The 15,782-nt window shown below is 47.2% G+C and overlaps 1 protein-coding gene across 1 annotated transcript in view; it reads left to right on the forward strand.

Annotated features, from left to right (window-relative positions):
• VSNL1 (visinin like 1) overlaps nucleotides 1-10,336 on the forward strand; it is an 81,626-nt gene extending 71,290 nt beyond the window's left edge. The window contains exons 3-4 of the mRNA XM_090280936.1: nucleotides 7,667-7,882; nucleotides 9,339-10,336. Of these exons, the coding sequence (XP_090137062.1) occupies nucleotides 7,667-7,882; nucleotides 9,339-9,536 (414 nt within the window). The 3' untranslated portion in view covers nucleotides 9,537-10,336. The remainder of the gene's footprint in view (nucleotides 1-7,666; nucleotides 7,883-9,338) is intronic.
• Nucleotides 10,337-15,782: the final 5,446 nt, after the last annotated feature.

A 15,782-nucleotide genomic window follows, 5' to 3' on the forward strand; every position in this document is an offset into this window, starting at 1 on the left:
GGTCTTGATTAGCACATCGTCATAGCAGTGGCGACCACAGACGGAGCTGGGAGCCATAGCCCCCCTTCACCTGCCCTGGGCACAGCCTGCAGCTGGGAGAGGAGGGGTGAGCCTGGACTGGCGTGAGGGGCGGTATGTATGCCCCTTTTGTCCCTAGAGGGTATGCCCTGCTCCCCACGTGCCTGCTGCATGGCTCAACCCTGATGACAACGACGGAGATAGGGAGTGAGCGCAGGATGAGTGCTGTGTGCGGAGGAGGAAGCGGACTGATGGGCAAACAGAGGCAGAACCTTGCAGACCGTGCCATGGATGAGTTGGATTGCAGCTCAGAGTTGAAGCCTGGGCAGGACTGCGAGGAGCGGGAGAGGCACCATCCTATACTCTGAGCTGAGTTTGAACTCCAGCCTGCCCCACATCCTTAGTGGTACCACCTTATGCCAGTTACTTAACCCATAAGAACAGCCCTCAAGGCCTCAACTTCTTGAAGAGCCAGCGGAGGAAGCCTGTGATCCTCCAGAGGGCCTTGCTCCCTGATAGGCTTTGGGAACGGCAACTCCTGCCTTCGTAGCGGGGCCTGAGGACATGCGCACTGAGCCAGGTTGTCCACAAGAGGCTTCTGAAGCCTCTGATCAATCCCAGCAGAGGTGAGGGCAAATGAGCTCAGAGGCATGGGAGCCATGTTTTGGGGGTGCAAGAAAGAAGATCCTGCCCTTGGGGAGGGGATTGTATTTGTGAGTTCATCAGCCTGAGAGGATAGGCTTCTGACCTTTGAGAACAAAGGACGCGGAGGTGACCTGAGCACTGATGGCATTCCCCAAGGCTCGCAGTCGTCCAGGAGTCCTCTTGTGTTCTTTGATCCCATTGCAGACTCTCTGTCAGGCTGATTAATGGGCAGAAATCTATTGTGAGGTCTTAGGGCCACCCCACATCAGCCAGGAGCGGGGCAGGGGACCGAGGCCCGGAGAGACTGTCCTCCTCTGGGCCTCGAGGCCACCCGCTCTGACACAGCACGTCGGCCGTCACAGTGGGCCACAGCTGGGCCTGTGCACCCCTCCCTGCCTCTGAGGGCCAGGCCACGGAACTTCTAGGGGACCTGCATCCTCCGTCAAGAGTGAGGCAGGCTCGGGGAGATGGAGAGAGTCTAAATGTTGGAACCGCAAGGTAGAACCATTTCTGGAAAGATGAGGCCTATGGGCAGCAGGATGGTGCAGAGGGAAGACTTTGAGGGATGGAGCACAGGGTTCTGAGGCTGTTTCTTAATGCGGCCACCGAACAGCCTCTGGGCCACCCTGCGTGGGATCCAGCATTTGGGGACAATGACTGCATATTCAGCACAGGAAGGCTGGGGCACATTCACTACCCCTCTTAATATTCACAGCTGGATAGATTGTCCCAAAGAAATACAGGGCTTGGGTCCACTGTCTTTAGGGAAGTGTCCTCTGAGGGAGCTGGTTAATTCCTGCAAAATCTCCTACTGGGAGAGACAGAGCGCAAGGATTTCCTCCGGTTTTCTTCTGCACGTTGGTTGGTTCCGAACGAGGGCGTGGTCCAGACTTGTGTGAGCCCAGAAAGCTTCGGACTCGAACCCATTCCTGATCAGGGGTGAAAAATAGCCTGCATAGTAGGAGTACCGTGGTGGGAGCAAACTGTACACTAATCTTTGTCTTTTTCTATTCTGTTCAGCACCTAACGCCGTGCTAACACACAGTTGCTGCTTAATAGGTGTTTGTTATGTTAATGTGTCATGAAAAAAAAAAAAAAGTACCCCTCGGGGGCATTTTAGTAATTTTTTGTAGTACACATGCAATGCCAGAAGGGGGCGATAAATACCGACTGAGGATTTTAAGCTTTAGGGACGAGAGAAGTTAACAATGACATAATGCAACAATTTTTTTTTTCTTCATCAAATGTGGAATTAGGTTTATTTCCTCAGCTAATACTCGATTAAGAGAAACAACAAGACGTGGCAGAAATGCTCAGACCTATCTGCGTTCAGTTCCTGCCTCTGCCGCGGGGCAGACGGGAACGTCTCCCCGCCATGCCCTGAGCCTCGTTTCCTCGCCCACGGCACGCAGGGCACAGCGGGAGGTTGCGCTCCAAGGACTCCAGGAAATAACACGCATTGGAAGTTTTAGAACGAGCCCACTCCAGCGCCCTGTGGGAATCATGAAAGCTTGCCAACAAATGATGAGGCGGAGAAAAACCTCTCCCTAACTTCCCCCCTTTACCTGCTGTGTGCGTTCCTACTCTCAGCAGGCCGTTGCCACAGACGGACACAGTGGGAGGAGAATTAAGAGTCTGCTGGGCCTTTCTGGGTGCTGTTTCCTGGTCCGTGAGATGGAGCTGAGGATAACCGTTTGACAGGAGTGTTGTGAGAGCTAATGACATAGCACAGATCACACTGGTCAATACAGAACCCAGGAGCCGCATGTGGTTATCTACACTGATGTGTAAATTAAGTAATATTAAAACATTCAGTTCTTATGTCACACATGTAACATCTCAAGAGGTACGACCCTTATTGTCCTCATTACTCTATGTGGGTTTTTTTATTTTTTTTATTTTCTCTTTTATTCCCCATACCTAATCCGTGGTTAACACATGACTTGCTGGCTATTATTCTGAACTGTGTGGTTTATAGGATACTCCATCATCACACGAAGTTCTGCTGGACAGAGCTGGCTAGACTCTAATAGATGCTCAATAAGTGGTAGCTGTGCTCAGCAGCAGCGTTTGTTACCCTCAAGTTGGCCCTGCAAACAGTCCTTCCACGTGATCGTTCAACCAGATCGTATTCAGCACCTTTGGTCTGCAGAACCTGTGCTATAGGCTATGGATACATAAGTGAGCAGATGGACTTTGCACTTTGGGAATTTTAGTTCAGTAATAGATATTAAATGCATAATCCACTAAATAAGTAGGAATGACAGATGGTCTAAACCTCTGTCCTAAACACTTGCCTCTCTGTTACTAAGTAAGAGCTAAGAACCAAACCATCCCCTTGGGTCATCTTGAGGATTCTAGGAGATGCTGAATGTGCGATTGGTTGCAACTACAAAATACAATTATTTAGGAAGAACAGCTCAAAAAGAAATTAGTTCACTCATTTATTCACTAAGTGATTACTGAGCACCTACTATGTAGCAATTAGGCACTGAACAAAATAGCATAGCAGCCAAGACTCTCTGCACTTCTGGAATTGACATTTCTAATGGAGAAAGAAAGACAATGAGTAAGTAATGAAAATATGTTGTATGGTGGTCAGCTTTTTGGAGAAAAATAGAGCAGTGAAGCCATATAGGGAATTCTAGGAATACAAGAGTTGACATTTTAATAATGAGTATTTTAATATTCCTCAATACCATTCAGTTGTAGTGAAAACCCTTCTCTTGCCTCGTAGGCACATGAATGCATTCAGTTACTGCAACATTCCCACTTCACAGATGAAAGCGAGCTGCTCACAGAAGCGACACACAGACAAATCGAGACCCTGCCTCACCAGGAGTTCATGGAGCTTCTCCTTGAGAGGCCCTAAGGGAAGGGCTGGGGTGAGGGTGGGGCGCAGAGATGAGCAGACTGTCACACAGGCCAGAGGAGCAGAGATAAGGGTAGGACTTACCACAGTCTAAGGCAGAGGGTTTGAAAAGATTCATCTAAATAAGTGAAGCACCGACCAAGCAGAAGGGGAGATTTGCTCCAATCTGGAAGCTTCATGGTGGTGGAGCATTTGAGCTGGACGTAAAGAAAAGATGGGATTTCTTGGTTGGCCAAGATGACATGGGGTGACAGAGGGGAGGCATGTGAAGCATGAAAGCAAGGGGCATGTTTGGTGACACCTAGGGACACAATCAGGACACAGGGGCATAAAGCAGAGGAACGAGAGAGACGTGAGTTGTCTGTAACCCAGGAGAGGACGCTCACTGGAACCTGACCATGCTGACACCCTCATCTTGGACTTCCAGCCTCGAGAACTATGAGAACTAATTTTTGTTGTTCCTAAGCCACCCGGTCTGTGAGTTTGTTTTAGCAACCTGAACTAGAACACTAAGACATTAGTAAAGTATGTATAATTACATATATGTAATTTTCCAACCTCCAGATTCTCTTATCTATTATATTAAAAGATTTGTTGACTACTAATATCACCAAAAATTATTTTCGCAGCAACATTTAATACAGGTGTGGAAGCAAAGTGCATTGACTTTATAGAAAAAAACAAAAACAAAAATAAACACATTTTAAGCAACAACATGCAAAAAAGAAAAAAGAAAAACTTTTACTTCTAGGTACTGTTTTCCCCCAAGAGAAGTGAATATGATCACTTCCTGCAGAGGCCGAAGGGAGCGTGGCTTCATTTTTCTGTGGTGATCCAGCCAAAGCTAAATTATTTCATCAAAAAAAGGAGCATTCCCCTGATGGGGAAAGCTCAGAGCACTCAGATCATGAAGGATGACTCTTCTAAAGGAAGCAGCCCCCCCAGACGTTTGAGGGCTCTCGTGCACTCAGTTCTTCCGACACAAACACACTGGCTATACAAGTCAGTAATTAGACCTTCTGAAAGGCGTATGTAACTTTTATAGCTCAACATTTACCATTGATTTCTTTCTCAAGGATTTCCAGACTAGATTAATTTTTAATCTACTGACCTAAAGTACCCGGCTATTTTTAGATAAAGCTGTCAGATATCCCTTAGCTTAAAAACATACTGTGAGAGATAAGAGAGGTAAAGCCTTACGGGGCCAGAAACCCTCACGGATGGAGAAAAAGAACAGCCAACGGTCTCACAGCAGTGCCAGGGGAAAGGCTGGCAGGAAAACAGCCCCAAGGAGACCCAGGATCAGCAGAGGGGCCTGATCCGCCCTGCTCTTCCACACGTACCAGCTCCACCCAAGATCCCTGGCCCCATGGGCACAGCGGCAAACACCACCTGCCCAGCAGGAGATGGAGACCACACATGCACTATTCACAGATGACACTGTGCTATACTAAGTTCCTATTTGGCCTTGGTCCCAGATCCTGCCACTAAAGCTTCTCAGATTCTTGGAATCTCTGGAGTGATAACAGTGTCTTTTGTATGTTAACGAGATGATCCATGGCTGGGGGCCCCTAGATAACCCCCTGATGGGGGCTGGTCAGGGAAAGACCAAAGCTGGATTAGAGGGTGGGAACTCTCAAGCCCACCCCAGACCCCCAGGGAGGGAAGAGGCACTGGAGATTGAAGGCCATCCCCATGGCCAGTGTTTGACTCCACCATGCGTATGTAATGCAATTCCATAGAACCCCGTAAACTCTAGGATCCTGGAGCTGCCGGGAGGGTGGGGTGCCCAGAGAGGACGTGGAAGCTCCACACACCATCCCCCATACCTGTCGTGTGCATTGCTCCTGTCGGACTGTTCTTGAGTCGCCTCCTTCATACCTTTACGACACACTGGTAATAGTAAATAAGTGCTTTTCCGAATTCTGTGAGTCATTCTAGCACATTGTCAAAGGAGGGGGTTGACAGGTCCCCCATCTTTACAGCAGGTCTATCAGAGGTCGAGGTGGCAACCTGGCACTTGTGACTGACACTTCAAGTGGGGGCAGTCTTGTGGGGCCATGCCCTTGACCTGGGGGGTCTGTGGCCTCAGCAGTTGGTGTCAGAATTGAATCAAATTATTGGGCAACTAGTTGGTGTCCAGAGAGTTGGAGAGTAGGTGGTTGTGACAGGGAAAAGAAACTCCACACATTTGTTGTCAGAAATGTGAGTGAAATAGAGTCCAGACCACATGAGGCTCAAATTTACCTATTTAGAAATTTTCAAGTTGAAATTGCTTTGTTTAAAACTCAGCCTCTGGCAACATGTGGTCAGGTGCCTAAGCTCCTGAGGGTTATGAGGAGGGGGCACCTGTTGAGCAGGTGGAAGAAGCAGCCTCTTCCCTTCATAATGCCCCTCCTTGAAACCACGCCTGAGCTTCAGGAAGACTTTGGCCACTTCTGGGTTCTAGCTCTTACCCAATAATATGACTGTTGTTCATTTCACGTTGGGCTCCCCCATTAAACGTGAGGTCCTGATCTCTGTACTCCCAGCACTGAAGACAGGGCCTGCAAAGATAATGGTCCCAATGGACTTTGATGGATAAGGCAAAATGAAGGATAGCAGAAATATGATATGTTTAGGGAATGAGGGACCAAGGGAGAAAATTACCCATCACAACCATAGAAAGAGAAGTTGTTTGGTGGAGGAAAAAAAAAAAAAGATTCTCAACTTTTTGTTTTGTGACATTAATACAATGATTGTTGTTGTCTTTGCCACTAAATTGTGGGGTGTTTTGTGGCACAGTGGCAGTAACCAGAGCGGACCTTGGTGTCTGGAAGAGGCTGCTACTGAAGTTCCAGCCTAAACTGGATTCCCCCCTCCCACCCCCCCCCACCCCCCCGCAATGTTGGTTCCTTCTCTGGGCCCCATGCATGGGGTCCTGACCTGGAAAAGCACATTGTGTCTCTGGAGGGAAATCTTCTACCTTCCGGTGTGCTTCCGGGTGTGGAAGGAGTGGGCAGCGGGTCCCAGGTCAGGACATACAGCGAGAAAGAGAAACAGGGACCCGAAGGGAGACAGCCCCGAGTTGGGAGGGCTGGCCTGTCCCACTAGCAGGTGGCAAAACTCACAAAGGAACAAGAATACCAGTGACATCCTCAGGAATATGCTTTGAACTTCGTATTTGCTGGATCTACTCATCCAGAAACACATACACACCTGCTCTGCTTTAAAATAACGTGGTTACTGGGGCGAGGGGGATGGTGTTTTGAGGTTTATCTGCTTCTTTTCTATCCTCCACCTGGAAAATGTCCTTTAGCTTTGCTGGGGCAGACAGAGAATCGGGCATCAGAGTCCTGCCATTTGCAACTGCCTGAGACACGCAGGGGGCGAAGGCCGCCGCCTCATTCTGCACGGCCTGGCTTCTCGAGGTCTGTGCTGTTTTCTCCTTCTGCATCTATTTTCTCCCCGACACCCTTGCCCACTCATGGCTCCGAGAAGAAACCTCTTTATATCTCTCAAAAGGGAGCCCAGTCAAGTTCTATTTTTAATGGCTTTTAAATGTCTGCTCTACAAAAGAAAAGCCCCTGTAAAAAGAAGTCGGATGCTGAGCCTCACCCCGAGATGACAGCAGGCTGGGGACAGGCAGCTGGTGGCAGAAGGAACCAGGTCCGGGCAATCTCGCTCTGGCTCCTCGGGGGCAGTGGACCCAGATTTTCTCATCGAGAGAAATGTGGGGGTTCCTGGAGCACCACCCCACATAGGGAGAGAGGTCTGCTCCCTGCCCTGGTCTTTGTCCTTGTGGGAGTGAGCGGAGAGGCCACGGACGAGGGATGCCAGCTGGCTACCTGCACCCAGGCCCCACCCACTCGAAAGCTGTGTGTCACCATCTTGCCCACAGGAAGCAGCAAGGATGCTTGTGAGCGAGGTCACATGGAGAGGCGGACTGACTCCCTGTGCCTGCCCTTGGCCTTGAGCGCTGGGCCAAACGGCAGTCACGCAGGAGAGCCTGTCACGGCCCCTCTGACGTTGCCTTGAGCCCACCCACGTGCTGTGGCCTTTCCTTCTGTCCTGGCTCAGACCTCAGCGCAGACCGGGGCCTGTGATTCTTTCCCTGCCCACACCTGAACGTGTGTGTGTTCTGCTTTGTAGTTCTTCCCCTACGGCGACGCCTCCAAGTTTGCCCAGCACGCCTTCCGCACCTTCGACAAGAACGGGGACGGCACCATCGACTTCCGAGAGTTCATCTGCGCCCTGTCCATCACCTCCAGGGGCAGCTTCGAGCAGAAGCTGAACTGGGCCTTCAACATGTACGACCTGGACGGCGACGGCAAGATCACCCGCGTGGAGATGCTGGAGATCATTGAGGTGGGTGAGCGGCGGCGCTCGGGGGGGCCGTTGGGACCTGGGCCGTGGGCCGCAGAAGGCAGACCCCCGCGGCTGCGGCCAGCTTCCTGGGCGTAGGCCTACGGCGGCTTGTCTTCTTCCCTCGGGATCCCTGCTAGTGACACGCCAGCCCTTGACTTCTCCTAGCCCCGCCCCCCCCCCCCCCCACGGGCGCCATCAGCAGAAAATCAGCGTGTTAACCAGCCACTGGCACCCTGTAAGGTCTGCCACAAACGTAAGCGTACTAGGCGTGAGGGATGTTCTCGGGACTCAGTTTCTTCCCCCGCGGCTGAGCTCTGCTCTGCCGGAAATCGCCCGCCTGCTCCAACTGCGCCCCCACCCCCCGTGGGCATAAGATGCTGTCAATGTGGCCCCTCCGACTTGCATTTTTAAAAAATACTCTAGAGTCAAAATTTACAGCCCATAAATCCACCCGCTTGGACTGCACAATGAAATAATTTTTGGCAAACTTAGCACAGTGCGCGACCATCACCACAATCCAGTTTTAGAACATTTTCCTTCCTCCGGAAGATCCCCTTGCCCACCTGCCCGTCCCCACCCCCAGACTCAGTAAACTGCTGGTCTGCCTGGTCTCTGTGGGTTTGTCTTCCTGGACGTGTCATGTAAATGGAATCCAACCATAGAAGTGTGTGGCCTCTTGTGTCTGGCTCCCTTTTTTTATCGATGCTGCAGGATTCATTACACTCCTTGTTATCGCTAACATAGTATTCAGGTGTATACGTATGTCATATTTGTTCATCGGTTCACCAGTTGGTTCCAGTTCTTTGCTATGAATCACGTTGCTATGAATGTTTACCTGCAAGTCTTTGCTCGGTGGGCATTTATTTCTAAGGCACTTTCCTGGGGGGGCCGGTGGGGGGGTTGTTTCTCCCCAGGAAGTTCCCACATCGAGAACTGTGTATGATTAATGGGACGGTTGGAATCTTCTTGCTCTGGTCTTTAGTTTATGAACATAGTACCTAATCCATAGCTCTCCTTACACAAACTTTTTCAGGGCTAAATTTTAGTGGTCCCTCTTGCTTGATCATCTATACAGATTGTAAGTTCCTGAGCAGGGGAGACCACACTCCATCTTTTCCTAAATCCTCGAGGGCTGGCTGGAACTTGCTGACTTATCATCTGCACCTCAAACTCAGAGTGTTTAAAGCGGAAGCCATCATTTTCCTCCGAAGCAGGAATCACGTTCCTAACCCATGATTCTTGATCTCACCGCTAAGCTACTCTTTCTACCCACTCCCTTCAGCCAGAAACCTGGCAATCATCCAAAATCCTGCTCTACCCAATTGGTCGTGAGACTCACACATATATGATTATGTCATTCTCTTATTTAAAACCACTTCAGGAGTCCTTTGACATAAACTGAAATTCCTTATCCCATCCCAGGAGAACTTTATGGTCTGCTTCTTGTTTTCCTCAGGCCATCTACAAAATGGTGGGTACTGTGATCATGATGAAAATGAATGAAGACGGCCTCACGCCCGAGCAGCGAGTCGACAAGATTTTCAGCAAGATGGATAAGAACAAAGATGACCAGATTACACTGGATGAATTCAAAGAAGCTGCCAAGAGCGACCCTTCCATTGTATTACTTCTGCAGTGTGACATTCAGAAATGAACGGAGGTCAACGCTATGGACCGCACAGAAGTCTCAATGTTCCATTCAGTCTGCAGCTATTCACACACACACACACACACACACACACACACACACACACACACACAAAGATATTGCTTGGACTTCCTATACATGGACTTGCTTCTTGTGTTTGAAACACTTGTGTGCATGAGAATGTCATTTGCTAATGAATTTTCAAAAGCGTATATTATAAAACCAACAAACAACCTGCCACAATGTGATACGTGTAACATTATTTCATAATCAGCCCTCCTTCTCCAAAGCCAGTAATGTGCTGCAAAGAGTTATATGATTTCTTGTTCCTGTTTTGCTAATGCTTGTGTCTCCTTGATTCCACAATGTTGGTGGCACTGAGACCCCCCCCCCATGGCACCGTAACAATTAATTATAAGTGTGTCACCATTCTCCTGTAAAATAGTACTGGACAGACACAGAGGGGTCAAGGCTCCTCCGTGTGGTCCACACCCAAGAGCTTGTATTACCAGTGACTAAATGTACGACATTTGCATGCCGTCTAGGTTTGCCTTAACGTACCTCATCTGCATCCTCCCAATCTGGAAAGAGCTGTTTTGGAATTAATGCAATATAAAACTTAAAAGTCCTGCTAGATGACTCATTAATTAAGTAGATCTATCTATATATACATACACACGAAGATATTATTTATTGAAAGTAAAAAAAAAAAAAAAAAAGATGAAAGTGTATTGATTTCTGCTTGAATTTTCAAAGGCTTCCGAAGAGGTGGCAAAAGATGTCCCAAATAAATTTATAACATTTGACTTTTTCCCTCAATTCTTATTTCTTAATTCTGAATTTGAAACAGATGTTCATAGTTATCACCGGCCAGCTAACAATAACTTACCAAATCTACCGTTACACCAACAACTCGAAGAACGAATGACAACAACGGGGAAAATGTGACCTTGCAATGTCACCCTGGTCCTCGAAAGAGGGACAATTCATATGGCATGTTAAGTTTACAGAAAACATACACCTTTTCGCATTCTCAAAACGTGCTGTGACGTGAAAATAAATTGTATCTCAGTGTCACTGCAGAGCTAAGGACACGTCATGTTCTGCACGACCAGGCTGAGGACACATTCAGTGGGCTGGGGAGTGTCCTCCAGAAAAAGCCTGAAGGACAAATCCAAAGCACACTAGTGGTTCTTTTTCGTGAGGGAGCAACACTCGGACCTTTTTAACTTGGAGGAAGGAAGAAGAGATGCCACCCAAAACTCTAAAGGTAGGTCTCCCTTTTCTGAGCATGCCTAGAGCAGCTGTTTCTTTGCACAGTACTGTCCACCAGGGCTTTTGATGGTGAAGGAAACGTGAGTGTCTGCACCAGCTACGTGTGGTCAGTGTGACTGAGGGACTGTTTCTCGTTTTAATTAATTCACTTTAATCTGGCACAGGTAGCTATTATATATCAGACAGCACGGTGCTATATGATTCATTTTTTATTGAGCACTTTTTTCTAAATACTCTTGTTTTGTCTGCCTCGGGATCATTAACTAAGACCAGAGATCAAGGTCTAAAAATTCCATTTGTCCGCTCAACAGAAACTGAGCAAGCAAACTGCTCACAGACAGGACCCCAGCAAACTTCTGCCCTGGAGAGAACAGTCCCAAGGGTTACCAGAATGTCCTGGCACCCTGAACCCCTGAGCTAGGTGAGTCCTAAGTGGGAGCACAGAGAGCTGGAAAGGCCCACTGTCCCCCAGCACCCTGTCCCCTAAGTGAGGGTGGACCGAAGCGAGGAGCTGAGTGAGCTCCTGGGAACAGCCCTCAGCTAAGTCAGGCTCCGGGCAATGCAGTCACAGAAATCCTCATGGACCTACTATGGGCCCAGCATTACTGACAGACAATAAGTACACACACACACGTGTGCAATTGTAAGAACAGAAAGAAAGAGCTCCGCAAGCTAGGAGGGATGGGGAGCAGTGGTGCTGCCTGCCACTGGGTGGTTAGGTGGCATTTGAAGGAAGACCTGAATATGAAGGAAGTGGGCCTTGCAGGTATTTCAGACACTTAAGGGAAAAAACCCTCCAGCAAACAAACCAGTTCTTTTTATAACTAAAATGTAGAAATCGGGCCAGCAAGTGAGCACATTGGTCTTTGCTTGTTCCGGTCCTCATGGCTCCGGAATGAGGACTGGCACAGTGATGCTAGAGAGCGGTCAGGCAGAACGTGGTCCCAACAAGTGAACTTACGCTCTCTCGCCCTCTGCCCCAGCACCCCCACTCCTGGTACACTGCCCCAAGAAGGTCTCGCAGAGGGCCACGGGGGGACGACGTGTCCCAGGATGTCCGTGACCGCTCTGTGGTGTGGGAACTGCAGGCATACTACATCTCAGCGAGGGACAACACACTGTTGTACACACAGCAACATGGATATACTTTGAAAATACTGAACGGCAAGAAAAACAATAAAATCTATTGCCCAGTATCTTATAAATGAAAGTGAAAAATACACTCTCACGGAAGAACATCACAGTCATGTAAAATTAAAAAAAGCAAATACCGCATCATAACGGTTTCCTGGGACAGGGTGGTAACGGGGATCATTTAGTTATTACTGCTTCACAACAATTCATCCCCAAAACTTAAGTGACTTAAAACAGATACAATCATTTTATTACTTCCCATGACTTCTGTGAATTAGGAAATTGAGAGGGATTCATGTGACGGCTTCTGGCTTGCGGCCTCTCAGGCAGCTGCAGTCATATAGCAGTAGCCTGAGCTGAGGTGGGGAACTGGAGCAGCTGGGGGCTCGTTGGGTCTCCCTTCTTCTGTATTCTCAGGGCTCCGCGGCGTGGGCTAGTGTGTGCTTCCTCACAGCGTGGCGGCCCTCCTGTCTGTCTGAAAAGGTCCTTTCTGAGGTCCTAGTGAAGGATCTCAGTCCTACCCTGATTTGATTTGTTTGCACAGAAGCCACTTCGTAATTTGAAAATCAGTTGTCATCCGAAAGAGTCTGCAAATAAGGCACAGTCCTGGCTCTTATATGTAACGGCTTCTTCTTTCGTTCGTCTCTCCCCTCTCACGTTGTGTCATAGCAGCAAGAGGCCAGGAGGCACCGCTCATATTCTGTCAATTTCTTCAGAGATCACCAGCGTATTAAGTCCATTTCCTATTTTCACATGGCCATGATATCGTTTACCAAACTTTCCACCCCTCCATAACAAGGGGCCCATTTCTCCCACGTCCAGTTGCGTTTCCTTCCTTCCTTTTAGCCCTCACCAAAAGCATCCTTGGGATCCATTACCTTTTGGCTAACACTCTCCTGAAGGTTCTTAAGATTCATGTGTTCACGAATCTAACCCTCTTCAAGGTCCTTCCAGCCAGTGTCACGTGGTTTGGATTTACTTTTCTCTTGGTACTTCTACTTCTTGAGTAGCAGAGATGTAGTAACCAACAGAGCTCCGCACCAAGTACCAGTGCGTTCGCCCCTCCGCACCTTCCCTGTCCCTATGAAGGGCACTCTCTTCCATCCAGGTTTTTAGGCGCCGAGCCAATTATCCTTGAGTCCTCTCCCAACTCCACTGTGCTCTCATCAGAAAGTCCCACTGCGTCCACATTTCAAATCTGAATGCCTCTGTCTGCAGTGCTTTAGCCCAGGTCACCACGGCCTCTTCCCTGGACCACTGCAGAAGCCTCCCCGTCGCTGGCTCTTCCCGTGTTGGCCACCCACTCCTTGCCTATTCGCACACCAGCCAGAGGAGTCTTGTAAACGCTTACTCGGGCCAGGTCGGAGAATGTGCTTAGGGCTCCAACGACCTCGCTCCTTCCTGCCGACCTCTGAAACGCAGCCTCCAACCCAGCATCCCCTTCGCTCTCGAGGTCAGGACTGGCCTTGATTCCTGAACAGGAAGCTCATTCTCACCCTAAGGCCTCTGCCCGGAGCGCTTTCTCTCTCTCATTTTAGACCTATGCTTAAATCACCTTCTGCAAAGACTAACAAAATACCACTTCTCTCAACTTTCAACTCCTTACCGTGTATTACTCTTCACAGCAATTACCATTATCTGAAATTATATCTGGTGTTGATTCCCTAACTAGACTGTAAGCCCCTTGAGGGCAGGTGTAGTATATTACTCACTGTAGTATTCCCAGTGCTTAAAAGAGTTGCCAGCAAATGGCAGGAACTTAACTGTTTTTTAACGAATTAATCTCTACATTCTTAAACTAGAGAAAAGGTAGGCAACAAAAGCCCTTGTAAGCTTGCCAGGTGGTAAGTAGTTTCAGGCCTCCTTCGTTCCTATGGACTCTATCCAGACGCCTAGCGAAATTTAATAGGTTAGGTATAAACATTATATATAATTAGGAAAAAAATGCATTCACTGACTCAAACAGCTAATTTATATCCACATTGGTACCTCCCTAAAGAACAAAACCTATTCCTATAATATTTTTATCTCTTCAAGTCCACGGTCATTTACTCAAGTTATGATATATCAGTTAACTGTTTAAACTTTTAGAACTGTTGAATTTCAAACCAATTTTCCTGAAAACATGAGTTGGTCAAAGCATAGGCACCTGTGTGGACATAAACGAGTCATGAATATAACCGGAAAGTTATTGACGCAGGACATAAACAATTGTACTAATTTGTACCACACCTGATTTGTACTCAGACTTTCTTCCATCAGACACTCTGGGTCACTGGGTTTTCAGCGTAGTCGGAAGCATTTCTGTTCCAGTTCCTGAGGCCCAGCCAATAGTTTCTGACCCAGAATGGAAGCCTTTTGGTTTCCACATAGAGTCCAGGCATTATGAAGACACAAAAAGAGGTCTACAGAACGGAAGGAAGGCAAAAGTGAAATTTGGGAAATATTTAGGAAAGCATCAATGCCTGAATTTTCAGTGTTATCAGTCTAACTGTACTGTCTACACATCTTGGTTTACTAAAACTCATCACATTTGTCATTTTAAGAATGATTTTAATCATGTCCACCCCAAAGGTTTGAGAAGGTAGGATTTAAGAGGCTAAAGAAGTATTTCTTCCTCATCTTTGGGACTTTGTTACTGAGTTCAGTCACAGCTGTGCTCATGATGAACTATGGGGTGAGGAGTCAACTGTCTTATGTACTGAAGTCACTCAACACATAAAAAACTGTATTTTTAGAAGTTACACATTTTAAAAGAACAATTTCCTTTTTTCTTTAATTTTAATGTTACTATTAGGTTAGCTAAAGATAATTTCCATTATGATAGGTAAAACCAAAACTTTGTGAGGTGAAAGCAATGAATAATCTTTGCCTTAGTAAGAGATGCATGGATTCCTGAAGATTGTATTTCCCATTCTATATTAAGAACATTCAGCCCCGGCAGGTGTGGCTCAGTGGATTGAGCACTGGCCTGCAAACAAAAAGTCGCTAGTTCAATTCTCGGTCAGGGCACATGCCTGGGCTGCTGGCCAGCTCCCTTGTTGGGGAACGTGAGCGGCAACCACACATTTATGTTTCTTTCCCTGTCTTTCTCCCTCCTTTTCCCTCTAAAAACAAATAAAATATAAAAAATAATAATAAAAAAATTAAAACCCAACACAAAAACTCAGACATTGGATTAATATAACTAATATAGGTTTATGCACTATATTCTAATTTTTATTTGAAAAAGCACATGCATATTAAAAGTTTTGATAGAAATGGTTTATAAATGTGACTTTAAAAAAATCAAACTTTGTATGGTTAGTGAAGGATGTTTAAAATATGCATTTATCTTTCTTTAAATTCTTAGATTAGAAGAGCACAAGTTTTGGCCTTCTCATTTGCCAACTGATCTCAATTTAAGACTAAATTAAACTCCCACCAAAATAAAAGACAAAATCCAGTTTTCCTCAGTAACTACAGAAGTGCTGCTGCTTTTAAAATACTGCCCTTTTTCTTAAAATACCTCCTTTCCAATTCCATAAATATTTATGGCTAGCAATACAGAGAATGCTTCTTGTTGTACATCCATGTCTTTTTAAAAAGTTCAGCACTAATTCTAGTATCAAACAGAGAGAATAAAGGCAGGAGTCCTAGCCATGTTTTTTTTAAGTTCATAAATACCATTTCTTACAATAGACTGTATTTTATCATTCTAAGAAGCACCTCTTTGAACAACTCTCTGATCAGGATGTGCCTTCTAAGTGATGTCAGCTCACCATCAACAAGATGGCCTTTGGCTCCTGGCTACTTTCCTTCTCCAGCGGGGGCCACTGTCCCCACAGTTTCCCCAGCCCTTCT

The sequence above is a fragment of the Furipterus horrens genome, unplaced genomic scaffold, assembly GCF_987537825.1.
Source record: "Furipterus horrens unplaced genomic scaffold, mFurHor1.1.pri manual_scaffold_6, whole genome shotgun sequence".
Taxonomy (NCBI): domain Eukaryota; kingdom Metazoa; phylum Chordata; class Mammalia; order Chiroptera; family Furipteridae; genus Furipterus; species Furipterus horrens.